Below are 21,729 nucleotides of genomic sequence, written 5' to 3'. Positions count from 1 at the left end.
TAATTATTAACAAATTATATGTTAAGGCAGACAGTGCTGCCCTTTCCCTTTTAAAATCCTGTGAAAAATAGTCTTGAGCATTAAGTGCCATTAAGTACAATTAAGTGTCCTGTGGAGGTGATTGAAAGGAATGCAGAATACATTGGTGACTATAAATTACCAGTTTCAAGAACCGTACACCAGTTTTTTGAAAAACAAGCACACCATACATCTGATCATATCAACTTACCAAAAATTAGCATCATGATGTATCTTTATAGCAGTTCTTTTTATGAAAGTTCCATTTTGACTATTTTAAGAGGCAAGTACATTTTAAAAACTGCTAGCATACTAAAACCTTTGATTGCATACAAATAATTGACTGATTAACTGAGAACAGAAGTGTTCACTTAAAATGTAGGACTCAACTTTTCTGAAGCTGTGAAAATGTACACTTCATCTACTTTCACAGGCAATAAAAAACTGAGGTAATTACCTATAGATTTTGAGATGCATTTTCATACCTTCATTTTTTTAGTCTTTAATTTGCAAGCTTTTCTTGTAGTTTGGTTTTGGATTGCTTTAACCCCAGTCAGCACCTCAGCCCCACCCAGCCATTCACTCACTCTGCCACTCGTGGAATAGGGGAGAGAATAGAAAGAGTAAAAGTGGGAAGTCTCGTGGGTTGAGATGGAAGACAGTTTAATAGGGAAAGTAAAAAACTGGTCATGCAAGCAGAGCAAATAAAGGAATGTATTCACCACTTCCCATTGGCAGGCAGGTTGAGTCAACCCCAGGAAAGCACAGCTCCATTGCATATGACAGTGGCTTGGGAAGACAAACACCAAACACTCCGAATGCCTGTTGTCAGTTGTGGGCAGTTGTCACATCTCTGTCCCTTTCCCACTTTCCTATGCAACCCCAGCCTCTTTGCTGGAGAGATGGGGTGAAGAGCAGAAGAGGCCTTGAACCTGTGAGCATTGCTTAGTGACAGATAAAACATCCCTGAGTTATCAACAATTTCTAGCACAAATCCAAAACACAGCCCCATACCAGCTACTGTCAAGAAATGTACCTCTGCCCCAGTCAAAACCAGCACATACATAAGTCAGTATATATGGAATCTGGCCTGTAATTCTGCAAAACACTTAGACTTGCTGAAAGACAGAACTTTGTGCCTTAAGATTAGGTTCATGTGATACTGTATGATGGAAGTGTTGAAATTGGTAGCCTACCTGAATGTTTATGTACCACTGTTAAAAGTAGGGAGGAATTGAAAGTGGAAATTAAAAGCTCTGTGAAAGTGTGTAGTTTTCAGGTGGTAGTTTCTGAAAATACTGTCTTCCTCTCATCTTTCTATTAATAGCCAAGTTCCTCCCACTCATCTTTTATCACACTGTTCCTGCTGAAAAGTTGAATTCAGCTTTTCCAACATATGGTGGGGTGTAGCCAGAGCCAGAGTCATGACATGTTACTGCTGACCAATTCTGTAAATAGATAAAGTGCAGAGACTGGCAGAATGGGTTGTAATTTTAGATAGCAGTGATGATAAGCCCATGTTTATAGGAAGGCCTGGCCATGGTAATATTTTAACAACATCTGCTCAGCTAGAGCTTTCCAAATACTTTGCACTTACGTGAGCTGGGTTACAGTAAAGCTTACTGGTTATGTTACACTCTGGACTGTGATCTGCAAGACTTCAGGTGCAGTGTCATTGTCTACCTAGCAGAATCATCCTCTTAGATTCTCACTGTGTGCTACTGGGACAAAGCCATATTTGGCCCCATTTTATGCAGTGATTTTTCAGTGGCATTGCTTCTCTTTTGGGTGCTAGCTAAAAATAAATGAGTCTGCATTCAGCAGTAGTCTTGGGTTTTATTGCAGTAATGCTGTTAGGCCCTCAGACAGGCCACCACAGTGATACAGTCCCTGCTCCCATAGAGCTTACATGCTAGCTTTTAGAAGTCAACTTTATTACAAACTCTCTTGTATATTCCAAATTTATACATAGGCTCATATGAAACCAACTCAGATGTTGGACTTGAATCTAGTACTTCCGGAAATCAGCAGCTAGATTTCAAGACCAGAATCAGATATAACTTGAGTTTGCTGAAGGTATTGTCGACTTTTCTTGCTGCAAGCACAAACAGAAGTACATGCTGAAGCTCAAAATTTCAGGGTATTTAAAACATGCTACTTTAAAAAAGTAAATTTAAAAGAAAAAACAAACCAAACCCTTGCACACAATACAAAATATACATAATATTTCCAGTATTATTTGCAGCTGTGCCAACTTAAAAGTGCAATAGACTTACCCATTACAAAAACTGAATTATCCATTTAAGTATTAATTGTAAAAGAAAAATAAACTAGTAACTTGGAGTGGTTAAGATACAAAAACCTTACCCATTGTTATGTCTCCCCTTTATTTTGGAAAAGCAGTATTGTGTCTAGGCTGGGAAGGAGAATTGTATTGTCCATGTCAAAATATAACCCAGTGCAGGCTAGTGAATTGAATCATTGCTACCTGACTGGTAACTGTTAAATCCCCAAAGAAGTTGCATATTGGATATTGACCTGTACCTCCCACTGAAGGCGGAAGAAACAAACCTGGGTCAAGGCCTGAATTGCCTGGTAGGCAGCACCAGAAACTGAAAATTCTACCATCTGGTGTATTGTGAAATTCCCCCTCTGCTCTGGAGTGCATGACCCTGATTATGTAGGAGCTTCCCACATACATGGCTGTAGGGTGGGTTTTTTTTTCTGCACAAGTTTATATAAGAATTGAGGCAGACAAATTTTTTCTTTCTACTCTCAGAACATTTGCCCTCAAAGTTTATAATTGCAAGTCAGGAGCTTATTCTTTAGATTTATGCAATTGCTATTTTTTTCCCCACTTTTTAAATATTTGTTTTGGTCACAGACTCAGCTGATGGCAAAAATCTTGTTTGATAATTGATATAAGAATCTGAATTGTTTTTCAGAATGTTACAAAAACCACAACAAAATGTCCCAAAACATAACATTTCATAGATACAAAATAAATTCAAAACACATATAAAACTACACTGAGCATAATCCAGCTGTTGCTGCAAATGAAGCTGTTATTTGCCAAAGACATGGTTGGCTTTTGACTGATTAGCTATTAAAAAAGACGGAGTAAAACTTTCAAATGTGCTTAAGACTAGTCCCTCAGAAAATAATGTAAAAGTGCCTAAGCATAATTACAGTCCAGCTTTGGGGGGAAGAAACCATGACTTCGTGTCCTCAATCTGGCACATTTGCATGTTTTACTCTTCAAATAAATCACCTCAAGTTGGAAACAATCTCACTTGCATGGCAGCATAGGTACGAAAAACACACACATCTTCTCTCACAATCAATTGTAAGTGTAACTGCCAGGCATGAGAGAGAAAGGCAGCCAAAAGGCCAAATCTCCTGACTGTTACCAGTCTTACAGCATGGGCCTTTATAAGACTGAGCTTTCATTATAACCAGGCAGCGTAACAGCATGTGATAAACTTGAGGTGTGTAACCAACACAAAGTCACCCAAGTGTTGTGCTTAGAGCTCATTCCAGAGCACTACAGTACTTCACCATATAAAACATAAGTTAACTTCATCAAGACATGAACAGGTAGGACCAAAAAAAAATGTGACAGGTAAGGAGGTTGTACTGAACTTTGGTCTCCTGGAGGGCACTGAGATGCTAAAGAAGTGCAGTAAACATTTTACAGAGCTTAGATCTTCACTATCCCCTTTTGTAACGTGCATAATTCCTCAGTCAGCTATCCCCTTTAGTTCACTTTATGCTCTTACTCTTGCAAAATCTTTCAGTACAGAATTAAAGGCAAGATCTTGACTGTCTTTTCTATTTATGTCGAAAGCCAAACTGATATCAGAGGGACCGAGAGTATAAAGGCCAGCATAACAGTAGTGGCAGTGCTTCTCAAGATGAAAATGAGTAAAAGCATTGCAGAGAACATGCTGTAAGTGATTATGAAATTCACATTTTCTTCTCAGGAAGAAAGTGTGCAGAAGACAGTTTTACATACCATTTGGCAATACTTCCCCAAAACAATATCCTTCAGTAATTTAGTTGTGACCTTAGTGCAAGAAATAGATGAACTTTTGGAAGACTTTGCCCAACCAGTTGTCCTGTAGCACCCCGACAGACATCTTAATACACAGTTCCCAGTTTATAGATTAGTTAAAGCAAAGGTTTGCTGGTGGAAATTATTTTTCTAAAACAATAAGGATGGAGCTAGTCATTGAAAAAATGACTTTTCTTCTCCCAGTCTGGAAGCAGTATTCACCACACATTCATCATCAACTTAATAGAAAATGTCCTTTAACACATGTGGTACTTGTCAACTGAATTACCAACTGATGCTGTTCCACAATAATCCGAAATGAATTCTTCTGTTTCACTCTGCAGTGGATCAAGAGAAGGGCTGCTGGAACAGTATGTTACTGTATACTCCGGACCTGCCAGTTCTAAGGGTTAAGTTTGTTTGAAAGGCAAAAATTTACAAGAAAAGGCATTATAAATCATTTTTGAAAAAACCAAACTGTCCTGCAGTTACTCTTACAATAGAGTAGAATCTGTAAAATATTTCATCTATAAAGACACTTTCATTAAAAATGTTTAAATGTTACTAAGCTTTAAGGCACTCCAGCTGAAGAACTGACTGATCACAACTACTATTGGTGGCTCAGATCTCCTCTTTATCCATGTAACTCATCTTCAGTCTTTGTCCTTTGTGAGTTCTGCAATTTCATCCACATCTTCTATATCCTGTGTCATTTTTTCGTACTGTCTCTTGAAGAAGCCAAGCTGTGAGAAGTATTAAAATAACGCCACAATGCAGTCAGTCATTGATAATTCATTACTCAGCAAAACTACATACTGTGATGGTAAAAATGCACATGTGTGTATGCATACACTACAGAGTTTGATTTGTAGACAATTCCTGCCTCTAAAATGAAAGGAGGTGGGCCCTAAACTCCTTCCTGGTGCAATTAAATGCTAGAGCAGCAGTGCCGATAAGCCACTTTTCTCTCTGCTGAGATATAGACATTTCCATGATGCCTTGGTGTGCCAAGGAGCACTTCAAACACCAATGCCCTGGCATGCAGAAAACTTTCCCCTTTTTCTATGTAACCTTTGTATTTTACTTTTTGCCCCTGCCCTTTCTTTTGTCTGTTCTTTTGTCCAATACATATCCTCTATCACCTTGTTTGTAATCCCCACCCTTGTCCACTGGAAATATCATGCATGTTCAGAGCCCATATGGGATATTATGGAAGGAGGCAGACAGTGTTGAAAGGAGAAAAGTAAATGCCACAGCCTCTGTTTTGAATGATTGGCAGCTCACTTAACATCTTCATTTTGCCAGTTTCTATAAGGACTCATTTAATAAACCCTTCTAAAATATGTCAAGGGTGTCAGTGCAGTATTATTCACACCACCAAACTGCAGATGTGGTTTTGTTTCACACTAGAGAAGAGAAGTTCCAAAGAAAACAGCCCAAATATATTTATCCCTTTCCGGTTTTAAGATATAAGTACCAACTTACTTTCCACAAAACAGCAACCAGTACCAACAGCAAGAGGAGTCCAGCCAATATGCTGCCAATCACAACACCTACTGGTACCTCAGCTTTCTCATCCGGCTTCATTATTGTAACTGGGATCTGAAAGCAGAGAGATTGTCTCTTAGGGGCTAATGTTAACTGCAAATAAGGTAGGATTTGTAAACCAAAAATCAAGAATGTCTGGACTGCACATATTCCAGGTCAATGACAGGAATACACCAAGCAATTACAGCCCTTTCACTGGTGTCCACGGGTGCTTGGTTGCACTGTGGCACACGGCAATGCCAGCTAAGGACTAGAGGCCCTCATCACTCTTGGCCAAGCATAACAGGCAGAGGACCAATCTCTCCTGCCTGCTGCCTCTCCATTAACTGCAGGCCTTTCAGAGGCTCCACACACCATCACTGTGTAATAAACCAGCCGTGTTTACATGAAAGCAGGGCATAGCCTGGTGTACAGCCCCAAAATCAGACTGCTGGAGAAGCACTACTTTTCACCAAGCATTGTCAGTGCCCGTTATCTGTGCTTGGCAGCTGTAGGAGGCAGTACTAATCACTGAGGCCAGACACCATGACATCTGCTGAAATTCCAATCCTCCTGCTGGGCCTCAGTCTCCTTTGTCTGCTGTTCTTACCTTCTATGAAACCATTAATGAACAGATCTCATGGTGATCTGTGTTCTTCTCGGTCAACTGCATGAATTTGCTGCAAGATGTATAGGTCAAACAGGAGCATACCCCTAGCACACCCACATTTCCTGAACCACACCTACATTTCCTGAACCAATACCAGAGAGCTCCCAGAAGGGCATAGAGTGTCTGGAAGTTAGTTTTCAGGTGATAGCCCACCTAGCTGGATTAGGTATAACCAAATATATAATTACATATAACAGAGCTTCTCAGAGAGACATTGCTGTAATATTTATGAACTGTCAAATTTTTGGATTTAATCTTGGAATGACATGCAGTTAGCTGAAAGTTTTTTTTCCTTCCTGAAACATGATAAAACAAGTCACACTGGTTTTCTTTTCTCAGGGTGGTTGTTCAGTGCATTTGTCTGGAGTAATTTAATCTTAAGCTTTCTGGGAAACTTGCACTGGACTGACATTTCAGTGATTTAAGTAATTTCTGTTGGAATGCTCCAGTGTTGTGCTAGGTGTGGTTATGTGTATTCATTTCACCAAGGCAGGACAGCTTTGTGTATTTTCTAACTGAATGACCACAGTGATGATTCTAGCAGGTTAACATTCTGGCCTCCAGCTGGCAGTCCTTTCCAACTTGGAAAAAAATGTGAAAGCTTTTACGTAAAAATACCTAAGCAGCTTCCCCACATAGCATCACAAGGCAATATTCATTTATTTGGCTATATAACAACCCAGTTCATCCAATTTAAAAAGCCAATTTCATATATGCAGTTTGCCCAGTAATGCTTTCTGCATTAGAATAACAGTGAAGCGGCGCCATTGTAAAGGAAAATTGATGCCTAAGAACAAATTATCTTTCCTGAAGTTAAACTGGTCAATAAGACACCATGAGAGTAGGATTCAACTCATCTGGTGTTTATCTACAACATGGTTCCTTGACTCCCAAAGAAGGATAGGCTTTTTTAAGAGCCTAATTCACCCTAGTTATTTTCAGGATCAAATTTAGGATGAGATGAACTGCATTTCAGAAATACTTGTTCTTTCCAGGGACTAGGGTATATAGAATACAGATGACTAATGCAGATATTAAATTGGATGAATCCTACCACATCCATGTAAATTAACAGGGTAAGTAGGGAAATAAGCTCTGTTTGCTTCTGTACTGTCCTGTTCCCAAGGAAGTGTGAAGCGCAGACTGGGTTTCCCTGTTGGCCTGACAAGAAGTAAGTGCTGGGTACTGACTCCAAGTGTCAAACTGTCTGCTCTAGGGAGAGTGACCTCCACAGCCGGGCACATTTACCAAGACTTCTCACAGGGCAACAGGTTGTTGAGTAAAGGTCAGGCTGGGAGTCAGCAAAAGCCACTTTGTTTCCGAGGAACCCTGTGGATAACTTTCAGGGTCTGTTCAGCTACTGCTTCAAAGGTGCAGAAGTCCCAGCTGCACATGTGTCAGTGGCTGGGAGAGGAATTGACTTTCATTTGTCAACTATCATTTGAATAATTCTAGTTCTCTTGAAATTGCCAACAGAACTTCTGGTAATGTAGATTTGGCAGTACCATATTTCAAATGTGGAAAAATACGTATTATTACATGGTTTAAGAGTTACCTCAAGAGCCTGTGCAATTACCTAGAATATTTGCATTGTATAGTAGTGAGCTTCATCTCCTACTAGAAATAATACAATGAAAATACCAGAGAAAATGCCAAACTGAAGCACTCAGAGCACTCCAAATACTGGCATCTAACTTTTCTGTGAAAACATAAAACATACTTTGTTCTTCAGGCACTGGAGGTTTTACTGATTACAAAATGGCTTATTTAGAGGTTCTTCACAAGAAATAGAGTGATTTATAAGAAACCAGTGATTAAAAAGGGTGTTGGATGATGATCGTATCACACAGAGAGAGAAACCAATCTGTAACTGCTTTTGTATACGTTCAGTTGAATTCTCTATTGACTGTGAATGGGCTATGCCGCACATTCCTACAGATATTTGACTAATTTACTAATTAGCATTTCGCTGTTTAATGACCTGGGTTATTTTATGGATAAAACAGGCTATTAAGTCCTGTAAAAATTAATCTAAAATTAGTACTGCAAATGGAAGAGTGTTCCTTTCAAGACAGACAAAGAGAGCAAGGTGTCCTCTTTTATTACAACAGTACCACAGTACACTGTATTCTTCCAGAGTTTTTTATGTTTGTGTATAGCAAATAGAAAGCTTGTGAGAAGAATTCAGTACTAATAATGCAGTGGTATGGAGACTTCTCTTGAGATTAGCTGTGTCTGCATTGTCCATATGACAGCTCTTCCAAATGCTAAAAATATTCCACATTCCTTTATAAATGAGATTATTTTCTGGAGACCTTTGCCAAACACTTGTGTAGAAACCTCAAACCATACTCTTACAGAAGTAAGTAAGACTATAAGTCACATTGGTGAATGTGTTTCCCAGAGCTCATTTATCTTTAACAATAAATTCCATTGCAGCAAGAAAGCCAAATCTTGGTCTTTTCATGAACAGAAAGCTATCTGAATTTCAGAAGTTTCTAGCTGACTTTTTAAATGTTCTACCATTTATTTGAGACCCACAGGTTTTAACTATGTCTGGTTTATATAGCAGTGGGCTGAAATGAAAACATTTTAATAACTTAAGCTACTTGTATATAGTCAAATGATACTTTAGTGCAACATAATCAAGTTGCTACGTACTCCTAAAGGACACTGAAAATTAAACATTATCACTTTAATACAGTCAAAGATAGAGAAGTTGAAAAAATACACTTAAATATCACTTACAGTTAGGGTATTCTCTCCAATGATAAATAACTCAGGGTTATTTGTATCAATTTTTGCTTCTGCAGAGAGTTGTAATGTCTGGAAAATTAACTGAAAGAGAAGATTAAAACAACTGTAAAGCTCTGTTATAGGGCAACTCAATTAAAATGTAGATATTCTAAAATAATTCTATTGCCTTGAAATGAAGACTTCACAGCCAGAAAAGAAAATAATAGTATTAAGAAAATTAAAATTATTTTAATATTTTCCCCAGCCATAATGTCAATCAAAGTAATAATGTATCAGTAATCCACTTAGCAATGACATTGAGGAACTGTTTTTTCTTTTTCTTTAATGTACAGTTCAAGCAAAACAGAAGGAAATATTTACGTAACCCTTTTTATAGTTATTTTAAAGCTGTCACTGCTGCTAGCAGGGAAGAGATGGGAGGAAATAGCAGTTAGAAAATGAGACACAGCAACAAAAGACAGATGGGAATATATCTCTGGCCTTTGAAAGAAATGGAAACTGGATGTTCTTTTACTTCCCCCCGCCCTCACTTCTATCCAATGCTTCTGTTTTTCCCCATTTATTTTTTCCTTTCACTATGTGTTCCCCTCCATGTCTCAAATTCTGACATAGCTCTCTCAGCTTAAACAGAGAAGATGACAAAAATCTTAAGCCAATTCCTATTTGAAAAGGGACCTTGTGCCAGATCCCACTTCCCTCTGTGGATGTACTGGGAGGAGAGGTGCATGGCTGACAGTTCACTGCTGCCCTTCCACAGCACCACAAGGAATGGCCTCAGGTTCATGGGAGCACAGGACCACTCTCTCCATGTGACCCAAAGGCAATGCCTGCTCTGCCATTTTGCCTCCTCAGCCATTTGTCTGTGGCAGGGCCAGGTACCACGGGCAGCTGTGGGTCTGCAGTGGCCAACACACCAAACTGACTGGCTCTGCAGTGTGAGTTATTGCATCCCTGCACTGTGGCCATCTGCCCAAGTGGTGTATCCTGCATACCTAAAAGTTTAGAAACACACCTGAGCAGTATTCAAAGCACGTCAATTCGTAAACACATCTTTTCTTTGCTTAGCAGGTACTGGCAAGCCTGTAATGCCCTTCTTGGATGATGGCTGATTGCCACTAAAGAGGCTGAAGGTGTGCATGATTGAGTGAGTGCTTGCAAGATTATTTGTGCTGAATTTTGACAACCAAATAGAAAATTACAAAATGGCTGATGCGAGGAGAACTGTGACATATGCACTTTCTTTCCCATCAGCCAGTGATGGTAAACAAACCATTCCCACTCACTTTTTTGTGAGGTTAGTAGTCTTTTGTTCAGGTCTCCATCTTCGGTGTACCTAACAGCACTAACAAATGGTCTTAAACCAGCTGATAAGAAAAATACAAATGCTAAAGGCAGATGCTTTTCGTCGCACACTTCCATAACACATTTAACAATATCAACCTGACCTTTTCCTTTTAAGAGTTGAATGCTGGAGCTGACAACAGCCCTGCTGTTAAATGTCAATACCTGCCACAAGAATCACCAGACACAGTAAGGAGACTGCGTCATGTTCCTGATGCATTAGGCAAACCCAGGACTCCAAGATCGTTTGGTTGGTTGCCTAGCTAAGAAGCAAACATGGTCTAACTTCAAAAGTCTGGTAACTTATGATGAGTTATATCCTGGAGGACACATGGTGATTCAAAATAGACTGAGATATTGATGTTTTTTTTAAAGCATCCTGTAGGTCTCTAAGCAAGGACTGTTTCTTTGACACCTACTCTAATAAACACAAAAAATCAATTAAAGATGTTTTCCACACTTTCTCTATCAAATAAAACTGGCAGCACTAACAGGGTTTTGGTATTTTGATGTGATCTAAAATAATCATCATGTAGGCTGTGATATTCAAAAGCTAAAAAGCATGATTATTTTACAGGCTATGATGATACTGTGCTCTGCTGTCCTACAATGAGTTTTGTGGAAACTGTAGTTCCCCAAGAATGAATCTAACAGATGTAGGAAACATTTTTTTTAGCTGTGAAGGTTGCATTATCATAGCATTTTCTTAGATTCTATCCTGAACTGAAGTTTTATCAGCTCCGTTATGCAGCCTCATACTTTCAGGTTCAAGTTTTCAATCTGGAAAAATACAAACCAATATAAAGCAAAGGAAGGTCTTTCTAGACTGAGGTCTCTGTACTCAGTAAGTACTCTGAGAGTCCTCTGTACTCTCTCAGTATGGTCTCTGTATTGGACTTTGAAAAATATCAGGAGTTTTAAAATACTTCAGTATTGTATCCTCTATAAAGATGCAGCTGATACTCACAGCAGCAAAGGTTCCGTTCCAGATTTGGGTGGACACATTCACAAAGTACTCTCCCTTCAGTGCAATGTCTTCCAGTTTGCATGTGATGGTACTGCACTTCATGTTCTTACAGTTCTTCCAGGGGAAACAGCAAGAAGAGGCAACAGCATGCATTAAAAATACACTTTAAGAAATATTCTTGCAACATCCAGAATTTTTGCCCTTGCCTTTGCCATTCTGTGCATACAAATTAAGTGCTTGCAGGCTGTGCTAAAGCAGAGGCAGTATCTGTGAGAACATCCATAGGCTGAGCTCCTGCTCTGTAAATGAGGAAGGCCATGCCATCACAGCTTTTCTCACAAGCAATGGGCTCAGAAGGTCAGATCTGCTTCCCTCAGCACAAAAGGTCCTGCTTACTGCAGCCCTGGTTTTACTCACCAGTTCTTTGGAAGCTCTGAAGTTCTCCTTCATGAAAGATGGAGAATAAGGTCTTTTCCCTATTTGCAGTGGATTTATCTGAGCATCACAAGTGACACCTCTGGCCTAGGAAAGATGGAAGGAATGAGATGGATGACATGCTAATCAGGAGTTTATACTTATCGTAATAATATATATTTCTGAGCTTAGATGGTAGCTGTTAAAGGCTGAGGTGTGAATACTGAATTCTTTAGGAAACTAAGAGTACGTGGTTTTGGTCAGAAGTAAATAATTGTTATGACACTTTTTTTTTTTGTCCCTAGATTGATCTGAAGGGTTTTTCCTTATCTAAAAGTTTCATTTTTACAATAACTTTACCAGGAACTTGGAGAAGAATGTTATTGAAGAGATCCAGACATTCCACATCTGCCAGGTAATAGCCTAGTGTACTGCTGGCATTGTGGTTCCCCCTTTATGAGGAAGGGACAAGAGAAAGAGCATGGATTCTCTTAAATGAAGCCATAATATTGGGGAGATAATTGATGTTGATAGTACTGATGAACCCCCAAACACAATTCAGTTCTATACCTCATCTGTGGTGACTGCAGTTAGGTACATCAGCGGGTTGCCTTTGCTGGTCAGATCGGGAAGATTGATTGTTACAGTTGCCATCTTTACTGGAATACTTCCTGTTGTTACCTGCAAAGCAAAATCTCAAGAGTTAATTCAGGTAGCTATGCATAAATTATTTGATACAGCAAGAAAATTAGAAATAATGGATGAGTATGGAAGAACTGGACTCCTTTTACATAAATTTTTTTTACTAAGACACTGGGATAGTAATTTTGTGAACAGCAAAGTAGAAAGTATATTGTACAGCTCCAGGTTCCAGTCTGTTTTCTTAACAAAGCTCATATTAACTGCATGAAATATGTTTTGAAAAGCAAAAATTCTGCCATGGCCAATAGGCCTGGTTAGTTCTTTGGAGTAGCAGTTACAGGAATGGAAATGGAACATAATTCAACTTTCTTCCACGTTGCATATTTGGATCTAAGTTTTTTTTTTCTGTGTTATGTAATAAGCACTGTGATTTGGCTAGTTCTTGCATCAGGTTTGAGCCCTTAACCCTTGCCAAACTTCAAGTTTCAAAGTCCAAGCCTGCGAACACTTGTTTTTTTTATCAAGTTGTCAGGAGACTCTGTAAAAAAAGTAGTCTAAGTTGGCCTAAAGTTAAGCATTAACCATCTTCTAAATATGTACACAGTGCAATACCAATTCCTCCCCCTTCTACTAGTGCAAATGTCATCCTTAATCTTATGAAGACTCCAAGAACTTATGCTATTTGCAAATTTTTTTTCTTACTTGACCTATTCAAAAGCTTCAAAATCAGACAATGAAAGCAGGAGTGTTTGTTAAACAAGATTTTGGGAGCAGGCTACAGAGGGAGCTAAGGCAACTTCTTGAACCAGAACAAAACAGACTTACTAACCTTAACTGAGAAGTTGAACGTGGGGCCAATATCTTCAAAATTATTCACAGTGGAAGGAATGTTATGACCAGAGTATACTTCATAGAAGTTGATATTGGCAAGCCTGGTTAACAACCATAAAACAATACATTTCAATTTGGCAGCTGCTTTGAAAACTTATGTTACTGGATATGTCTTTGTGAAAAAGGTCAGAAGTACAGAGAGAGAAGTCAGTCACTTAGATTGTTGTTTGAATTTTACATAGTTGGTTAAGAAAATGGTGTGCTGAAGCCCAGAGCTGGAACAAACATATGAAATTAAGACAAGAGAATTGTACAGGATACAGGCTCTCTCAGGCTTCTAGACCCTGCATTGTTTCAGGGCCATACTGCATACTCCTTCTCAGCACACAAACTGCAACATGCACCCTTGCAGTCACCTTTTTACTCAGGAAGGGCCTTCCTGGCTGTTCTCTTGGTACATCTGTAACTGGCTGGGTGTGGAAACACAGGCATCACACTGTTTATGTGGATGGTACGTATCACATAGCCCTCATAGTCCTCTTTGGGTCACGTTGTTTAGTAATTATAGGGTTTAAAATCCAGAATTCCCAAAGTAACACAAGAGTGGTTTCAGCCCACTGCAGCATGGAATGGCAGGTGTGTGATGGAAGGGCATGTGTCAAGGACCTGTGGGTGCTCGAGGAGCTCAGTTAGTCAGAACCATGCTCAAAGGCAACGAAAACATCCCTGTGCAGTGCATCACACCCACTACTTGCCACCTATGAGCAGCTCCTCTGCTAAACCATGCCACAACTGTGTCTGTTCTTTATCATTAGCTTTAATTACAAGGCTAATTTGAGCACTCAAAAAGCAAGTTGGTGAGGGAGTAAACAAGAAATAGAGGCTATTGCAACTCCTGCATCAGCTCTTCCTGTTCCACAAGGAATCTATCATCTTTACTACTCTCCCTGTTTAATCTGGGTAACATCTATGAGTACAATTTAATGTGTGTGCAGTCTCACAGATGTGCTTCCTGATCAGTGGTGATCCTCCAGACTGCACTGTGGTTCCTTTTTGAACCTCTGTACTTTCTCCAATGGGCCCTTTCCTTGAAGGACTTTCTCACAAGGACCCCAAGGAAAACACACATGACGTATTTTCCACTTTCTTACTGCTGAAGATTTTAGTCCTTCCAAGATTCCTTGTCCTTTCAGAAGTCTCTGGAAAGACATATTGCTACATCTTCTCCTAGAAACTCAGGAAATTATCCCTAGAAAGACTTCACTTCAGCAAAACAATACTTTTTTTTCAACTCTTGTATTTTAAGGGATTACTTCTTGGCTGCATTATCTGCCTCAGGAAAGAACTAATTCCAGGTGAATACTTCCTAAGCCAAGTTATCCCATGGCTTAATATGCATTTCATTTAATTCTTTTAAATGTATTATCTGTAATAATAAACTAGCCATTTTCTGGCAGTAGGTATTCCTTAATTCCTTGATGTGCATATGAAATTGCATTTTTTTCGTATTCAGGAGATACAGCTGAATTCAAACCCTTGTTTTCCCTTGAATGACTTTTATAGACTCCATTCCTCACTTCTTCCGAAGCATTTCATTTCAGTTCATATTTCTCAGCTAATTACACCCGCTGATTCAAGTTTGCACCATCTGAATTTCCTAAAAAGCTAGCCCTCTGCAGAGATGCTCCTTCAGTCTCTGCTGCTGCTGGTGAGGTCTCATGCAACTTTCTCAAGAAGCTGAAAGAACTCGCACCACTGACTTAAAATGCTTTTCTGCACTTAAAATAATCTCAGAAATTCTGCATGACTCCAGGACTGGTGCACCAATTCATGATGCAAGGCCTCAAGTATTCTGAAACTGCTTCTGCAAAGAAGGTCATAACAATACTCTTCTGTGCTGTGGTCCTTATTCCAGCTCATCCTGCACAGCAGCCAACAGTTTTTGTAGCTATGGTGATTTCTGAATATTAATTTCCTGGATCCATTGTTGCTGGGCATTTTGAAGCAGCTCCCTCTTTTTAAAATGTATGTTATTCTCTGAATATCTACTGGGTTTTTTATATCCATTTATATTTACTAATTTTTGAACACTTTGGGATGCAACAGCATTTTTTCACCAAGAATTGGTGACAAAACTCATTAAGTGTAATTACATGTTGATCCTAGAAATTCAGTATTTGGGAGGGATAAATAAATCTATTCTTTGATGAAAATGCAAACATCCTACCTTGATCCAAGAGTGACACCCATCTATTTTTGTTTCAGTTGCAATCTAAGTTAAACTGTAACTGAAATAATTATTTTTTGGAACAGTAACAGACTAATTACTGTTTGAGTGCATCCCAAATCACCAAGTGTTTCCAGAGCTCAAGATAAGGATTTTTAAGAGCACTATATGAAGATAAAAGGTCTTAAAAGGCTTTTTTTCTTGGTCTCTCTCCTCCTGCTCAGCTCAGCTGCCTCTCCTTACCTTCCCAGGGTAAGGGATCTCTCTTGCAACAGCCCTGACTTGCCTTCTACATGGAGAAGGAAGGGCTGGCACCAGGCAGGAGGGGTAGGTTTGAGCCAGAATCTGGATGGGTGCATGGGAAAGCAGGCTGTCTGCTTCCAGTGCTAGTGCAGCTGCAGCAAGGGAGAATCTGCCAGGTGTACCTCAGGTTTTGGTTCAAATCATTATCTCAAACTGCAAAAAAGTTTATATTCTTGCTCCAGGTTCAGCAGCTAATTTTTTTCTTTTTTTTCTTTCCCTCCTTTACTGAGGGGGGGCATATTTTTCCTTTTGATATTCTTTTGTTTAGTTTTGATCATTGTAACTCCAGATGTGATCCCATGTCATTACATTTGAGCCAAGAAGCCCAATGTTATTATACAGTATATACCATTTATGTTATCAAAACTACATGCACTGTTTGGCCTTTATATCAAGTCTGTTCACAGGAGCATTTGCAACAAGTGTTTAGAGGTAAACATGGGTCCACAACTTTCCTAATTTTTTACATATAAGTTTGGAAGAATGGACAAATCTGCTACTACTGGTGAAGAGGGAATTTCTTATGACTTCCAAAACAAAAGCAAAACTTCATTATATTTTAGTGGCCTTTCAAGACCATTACTTCAAGTGGCTTGGGAAAATGACCGTGTATGTTGACATAACTCAGCATACCTTGTGAAGTGAATCTCTGCATCATATCGCAAAGGAATTGATAAGGCGACCTGGTTATCCGAGTCTTGCTGTTCCTTACTTTCACTGTTCATCAAAACACATTTCAGTCAGGTGTAATAATGTACACAAGCTTTTAATACCTAACTTGCTTTCATATCATTATGTACTTTACCTCCATGCATGAAAACTTAGAACTGCCACATTCTGAAGATTTTTAAGGTTAAAATCAAAGCTAATATCAAAGGATACCTATGGAAGAGACAAGGAACACATAGTAAACAAGTTGGTACAACATCCTGAAAGACATTACACATATGTGCAACAATCTAGAACTGCCCTCTCTACCTGAATTCTCTACAGATTTCTGTGTAATATTTCAGTTAATTTCTTAATACTCAGAATTTATTTGTTCTTACATTCCCCTACAAGCTGGTATAATTACATAAACATGAGTTATTTGTATTTTAAAAATGTGTACAACTAGCTGTAAGCTGCAAAAAAAGGTGTTCACAATTCCTTCATTTTAAACTCTAACATTGACACAAGCTTTGTGTTCACTCTTTTCTTTCATTTGTTCCAGCAGGTCCACTTTGAGCAATTCCATTTACATTCAGAACAAGCTTCAATTTCTGTATATGATTTTTTTATTATTATTATTCTACATGTCCTGCCAGAGGACATCATGTTTCTGTTCTTTCAAGCAAGTTTCTTATTGCTGTAGCTGATTATGTTAGAGGCTAGAACCCTGTTTCTGCTCTGCCCTTGAGAAATAAGAGATTTCATGAAACTGTGGATATCCTGATGTTTATGGTGTATATGAAAAAGAAAGATATACAATTCATCTTAGGGCTGTGTGGGCCTCCAATCTCCTCCCAAAACAATACTGCTTTCTGGGAGAGATGAGATTCACAGAGCTGGTGAGGGAGTTACCCCAGGTTCACACTGCAGGAGGGATTTGATGGGAACTGTGCTCAGTTCTTAGGAGCCTGCACACGATGCTCTACGCTTCTCTGCCTCCAGCTTTCACTCTTCAAAAGTTACATAACTGCAGCAGCATTTGGAAGCTGTGGGTTGTGAGCTTTCAGAGCCCTCTGTCCTTTAATCTGACAGGGAATCACATATTTTAAGCCCTAGTTTGCTTATTTTAATGCCTTTGTTGTAAAATTTAAGAAACCTTTATCAGCAATAAATGCAGAGTTAGGAAAAAACCAGCAGAAAGGGTTTTAGGTATCATTCAAGGTTACTTAAACATGCTAGCTGTACCTGTTGTCCTGTTCTGAAAACAGGATAGCTTATTTGGCAAATGACTGTACTTTGTGCTGTTCCTGTTTGACACGAGACTTCAGTCCCATCACTCTGCAGAGAAAACAGACAGAAACACCATCTTATGTTAGGTTTTGATAAGGCAGAGAGGTGTGTACCTTCAACAGCATATGTATTATGATAAGGAGGAATGAAGATAGGTGTTATAGCAGTAAATCCTAGAGATGCAGCAGATAGGTGGGGTATAGGCAGGGCAAGAGGAAGTGACAAGGAAGGTGGGACAAGGACCATTCCCACTTGATTTCTTGGGGGCTGCAATCATCCTACTAGAACTTTGTGCTGAGCTTGGAAGGAATACAGGCCAGAGAGTTACAGGTCAGCTCTACCACTAACTTCTAGAAGTCCTTTTTTTACAGAATTTTTACAGAACTTTTGCAGACACATTTACACAGTCTTAGAGCTGGAAGAAATAAAACTTTCTGTAGGAAAATCTGCCTACATAATAGTTTGTTTACTACTTTCCAGAATATTGGCTTGTCATCATCCTTGATTCAAAGACAAATTCACAGACCAGAGCCAGTTATCAACCCTTGGAGAAGAATTTATTAAGAAGTACTGTCTTTTGTAAAAAAACATTCCTACTAGACATTTACCATTCATGAATTATGCTACAAAAAAAAAACAAACCCTCAAAACAAAACCTCCAAAAAAACCCATACATACTCAGTTTATGTTTTTCATCCTGCCTTGAAGCAGGCACATTTTTGGTCCAAACTTCACTTGCAGGCTGAAGTGCTTCTAAGCAAAAGGGCTTTTAAAGCAAAAGAAAATTCTAGCTCCAGTGTGGTCTTTTGGCAGGAGTGAAATGAACAATCTTGCTGCACAACAGGATGGGGAGGTAGAGGGGCACCCCCAGCGCTGTGTGCAGTACTTTTGCCAATTCATTGTTCAGAATAATGCTGCTCTTGGGCAGGAATGAATGCTATCCCTCTTCTCCCTTCAGTACAGGGATTGCTCTGGATTTCACCCCCAGGATTATCACGCACCTCTCCAGCAGGAGCCTGACCATTATAAGCCAAGCACTGAAATCTGCATTTCATCCTTTGTGAATTGGGAACAACAATTTAAATTATAGGTATACTGCATTCCCCAAAATAGCATGCACAATTCCTCTCTTTTGCTTTCTCTAATATAAAATTTGTTGGAAGAAGAGCTTTTGGTATAGCCATTGTGTCAACTTGATTAACTGTCTATCTGGATCACACGGCCTTGGCAGTAACAGTATTTCTAGATCCAGAGTCTGCGCTTTAAGGATTCATCATCAATGCTGCATGTCTGATTTATCAAATGCAAATTCCCTGTGGCACAGCAACTGCTTCAGGCATGCTGCTGTGAATTAAGAAGAAGATATGGCTGCCAAGGCCTAAAGTGAGGAAAAAATGTCTGAGGTGAGGTCAAACTCGAAAAGTTGCCAGCTTTTATGCTGAGTTGGAAATATCTCTCATTGACCTAAATAAACTGATCTGCTGGGAGAATAATTCTGGTATCCAAGAAAACAAATTGTGAGAGAGTTTTGTACACACATTCTTTTCTGGAAGAGGCAGTGCTAGAAAGGAAAAAAGAAAATTTCTCTGAGAACCTCAAAATCAGGGGCAATAACAGAAACACTGAAGTTGGGTATCACGCACCGGTAAAGAAGACGAAGCAAAAAACAGGTTGTCTGAAAATGTAGCCTGGATTCTGGTGTTATATGCATTTTCCTTTTTATTTCTCAATTTCACGTTGAATGTTAGTCTTCTGTTTTTGCTGCTGACAATAAACTGTTGCTTGCTGTTGGAAAATAAAGTCCATTGTTGTAAATAGAGGTACTAGAACAGCTGTGGATCAGGAAAATGTGTTGCCTGAAGCCAACAACAAATAACAAGCACAGCAAGACATTTCCTACATTGTGCACACTTAAACACTCTGCTTTCTAAACTCCTTGGCATAAGAAATTCTGTGATGGTGTTTCCTGAAACCAGACAGAATTCTTCTATTCTGAAAGTGCAGGACTTTGATTATGTGTTGTCAAAGTGACAAGGGGTCTACCCTGGTCGGAAAGTGAACACAGTGGGCAGCACACATGGGCAGCCTTATCTCTGTGATGCATGTAGATGCATATACATCTGACATGGACTTAGAGTATGTGCTGCCCAAATAGCTGACCACAACTCCCCACCAGCACAGCTACAGCAGGATCCTCGCTGCTCCCTGTAGGGGGGATGAAGACAACTGCTGCAGCTGCTGCTGCTCTCCTATTGTGCTCCCTTTCCCAACACCAGCCAGTCAGACACAATTTGTCCAAATACTCACTATGTCCTCATCTCTAAGGTACCAAAACTTGGGTTGGTCTAAGCTGACAAGAGTCCTACTTCTGTGTTTGTGTCCCTATCCTACCTCTTTTTCCTCAATTAAATTTAGATTAAAATGCCATTGCTTTTTTTATCCGTGCTGTTTCTAAGTAGATGTTGAACTGGAAAGGCATTCTCCTCTAGAAATTAATCCAAAGCCTACAGGAAAACAAACTGTTGAAACGCTGGACCTTAACAGTTCCACTGATTCAGGTCTTACCTGTCATCTGCCTTCTGCTGAACATTCAGAACAAGATCAGAGATACAAAGTTCATCTTCACCACAGTCTTTAATAAAAGGAATCTAGGAAAAACAAAAACATTTCCTGAATGACAGGGCTCAACTTTTAACATGATCTGAAGACACTAGAGTGCAAACACCTTCAAGCTGAAGCACATTCTTGGTTTGCAGATAAGAAAATCCCTCTGAAGGACATTAAAAATCTTGACAAGTGAATGAGTGAACTGAATAATGTGTCAACTGATCCAAGAACAGTACAGACAGGTTACTCTTCAATGGCAACAAAGGTGGTGTAGTCAAATTAGTTTCATCTCTCTTCTATCCTTTTTACTCTCTTCAGTACCTTTTTACTGTAGAATAAACTGAAATAACTCATCTTTGCCATCAACTAGAAGTTCACATCAACGGTGACATGGCTGAACTGACATGCTTGTTATGTGCTACGGTGGCTGATGTGTGTGTGTGAGCAAGCTCATGTAATACAGGCAAAGGTATGAAAGGAACCAGGGGACAGCCCTCCATGTGACTTGCACAGAGCACCAGTTTCACTTGCAGGTACCTCTTTGGTGTTTATGGGGGCCACACATTATGGATGTGGATGGCCATGCATTTCGGCATAGTAAATCTGCATACTTACGCTATAGGCCACAGATGCTGGGGAAGATATGTCCAGGACAGGGCTGGAGCCAGGATTTGCAAGGCCAATGTCAATGCGCAAACTAAGTGAATTCACAGCATCTGAAGGCTCCTGTAAAACACACGTGGTTCAGATTATGGCTGCCAGCACAGAAAACAGGGTAAAATTGGTAATTTCTATTGTGAATTGAGAATGAGCAGTAAGATAATACTTGCTCTAAACAAGGAGAAGCAACAGTTCAAAGCTTCATTTCTTAAAGAAAATAATTTTGTGAGATTGACCAGTGTGGGCTCCTCTAGATTAAGAGTTTTCAGTGTGATTTCCATGATAAAACTGATTTTTTTTACAATTCCTGGAGACTGTGCACATCACAGTAACTACTAGGACTAAGGAACATGCAGATTGTCTGCAGCCGTAGGAGCTGGTCCTCAAACGGGTCACCAGATAGCTTTCATTCTCATCTAGCTGCAGAAGTCAAATTTCTATTCCACTCTGCCTTACCATCACAAAGAGCATCTGAGCCTGAGTGACACTAAAACATAGAAAATGCCATGTTTCCTCTTTTTTCAGTCCTGGATAAATCATCTTCTAGCCCTGTGGCTCACTGCTCCATATGGCACTAAATGTGATCAACAGGTCACTGCAAACCAGAGCAGGGACAGAAGTCATCTACCTGTTCTAGCATCATGCAACAGAGCTTAAGGCAAGTCTCAGGGCTCTGTTCAGTCTTTGGTTCTGGATAAAATGGAGACCTGCTTATTTTAATTTAATTCCTTGGTGTGTACCAGGCGTTAAGATGCATGCAAAGTCTGCCT

At 39.5% G+C, this 21,729-nt stretch overlaps 1 protein-coding gene across 2 annotated transcripts in view; it reads right to left on the bottom strand.

Annotated features, from left to right (window-relative positions):
* Positions 1-4,418: 4,418 nt before the first annotated feature.
* Positions 4,419-21,729, bottom strand: part of ITGA2 (integrin subunit alpha 2) — a 64,483-nt gene continuing 47,172 nt past the window's right edge. For both annotated transcript variants that reach the window (XM_039709633.1, XM_039709634.1), the window contains exons 18-30: positions 20,915-21,025; positions 20,258-20,340; positions 19,336-19,477; positions 17,648-17,740; positions 16,557-16,633; positions 16,385-16,468; positions 13,220-13,322; positions 12,319-12,429; positions 11,752-11,856; positions 11,335-11,448; positions 9,018-9,107; positions 5,558-5,674; positions 4,419-4,815 (exon numbers count right to left, since the gene is read on the bottom strand). In XM_039709633.1, coding sequence (XP_039565567.1) covers positions 4,726-4,815; positions 5,558-5,674; positions 9,018-9,107; positions 11,335-11,448; positions 11,752-11,856; positions 12,319-12,429; positions 13,220-13,322; positions 16,385-16,468; positions 16,557-16,633; positions 17,648-17,740; positions 19,336-19,477; positions 20,258-20,340; positions 20,915-21,025 — 1,320 coding nt within the window. In that variant the 3' untranslated portion in view covers positions 4,419-4,725. The remainder of the gene's footprint in view (positions 4,816-5,557; positions 5,675-9,017; positions 9,108-11,334; positions 11,449-11,751; positions 11,857-12,318; positions 12,430-13,219; positions 13,323-16,384; positions 16,469-16,556; positions 16,634-17,647; positions 17,741-19,335; positions 19,478-20,257; positions 20,341-20,914; positions 21,026-21,729) is intronic.

The sequence above is a fragment of the Passer montanus genome, unplaced genomic scaffold (genome assembly GCF_014805655.1).
Source record: "Passer montanus isolate IOZ18808 unplaced genomic scaffold, ASM1480565v1 scaffold22, whole genome shotgun sequence".
Classification (NCBI taxonomy): Eukaryota; Metazoa; Chordata; class Aves; order Passeriformes; family Passeridae; genus Passer; species Passer montanus.
The sequence above is the reverse complement of the archived record's forward strand: the minus strand, read 5'-3'. Positions and strand labels throughout refer to the sequence as shown.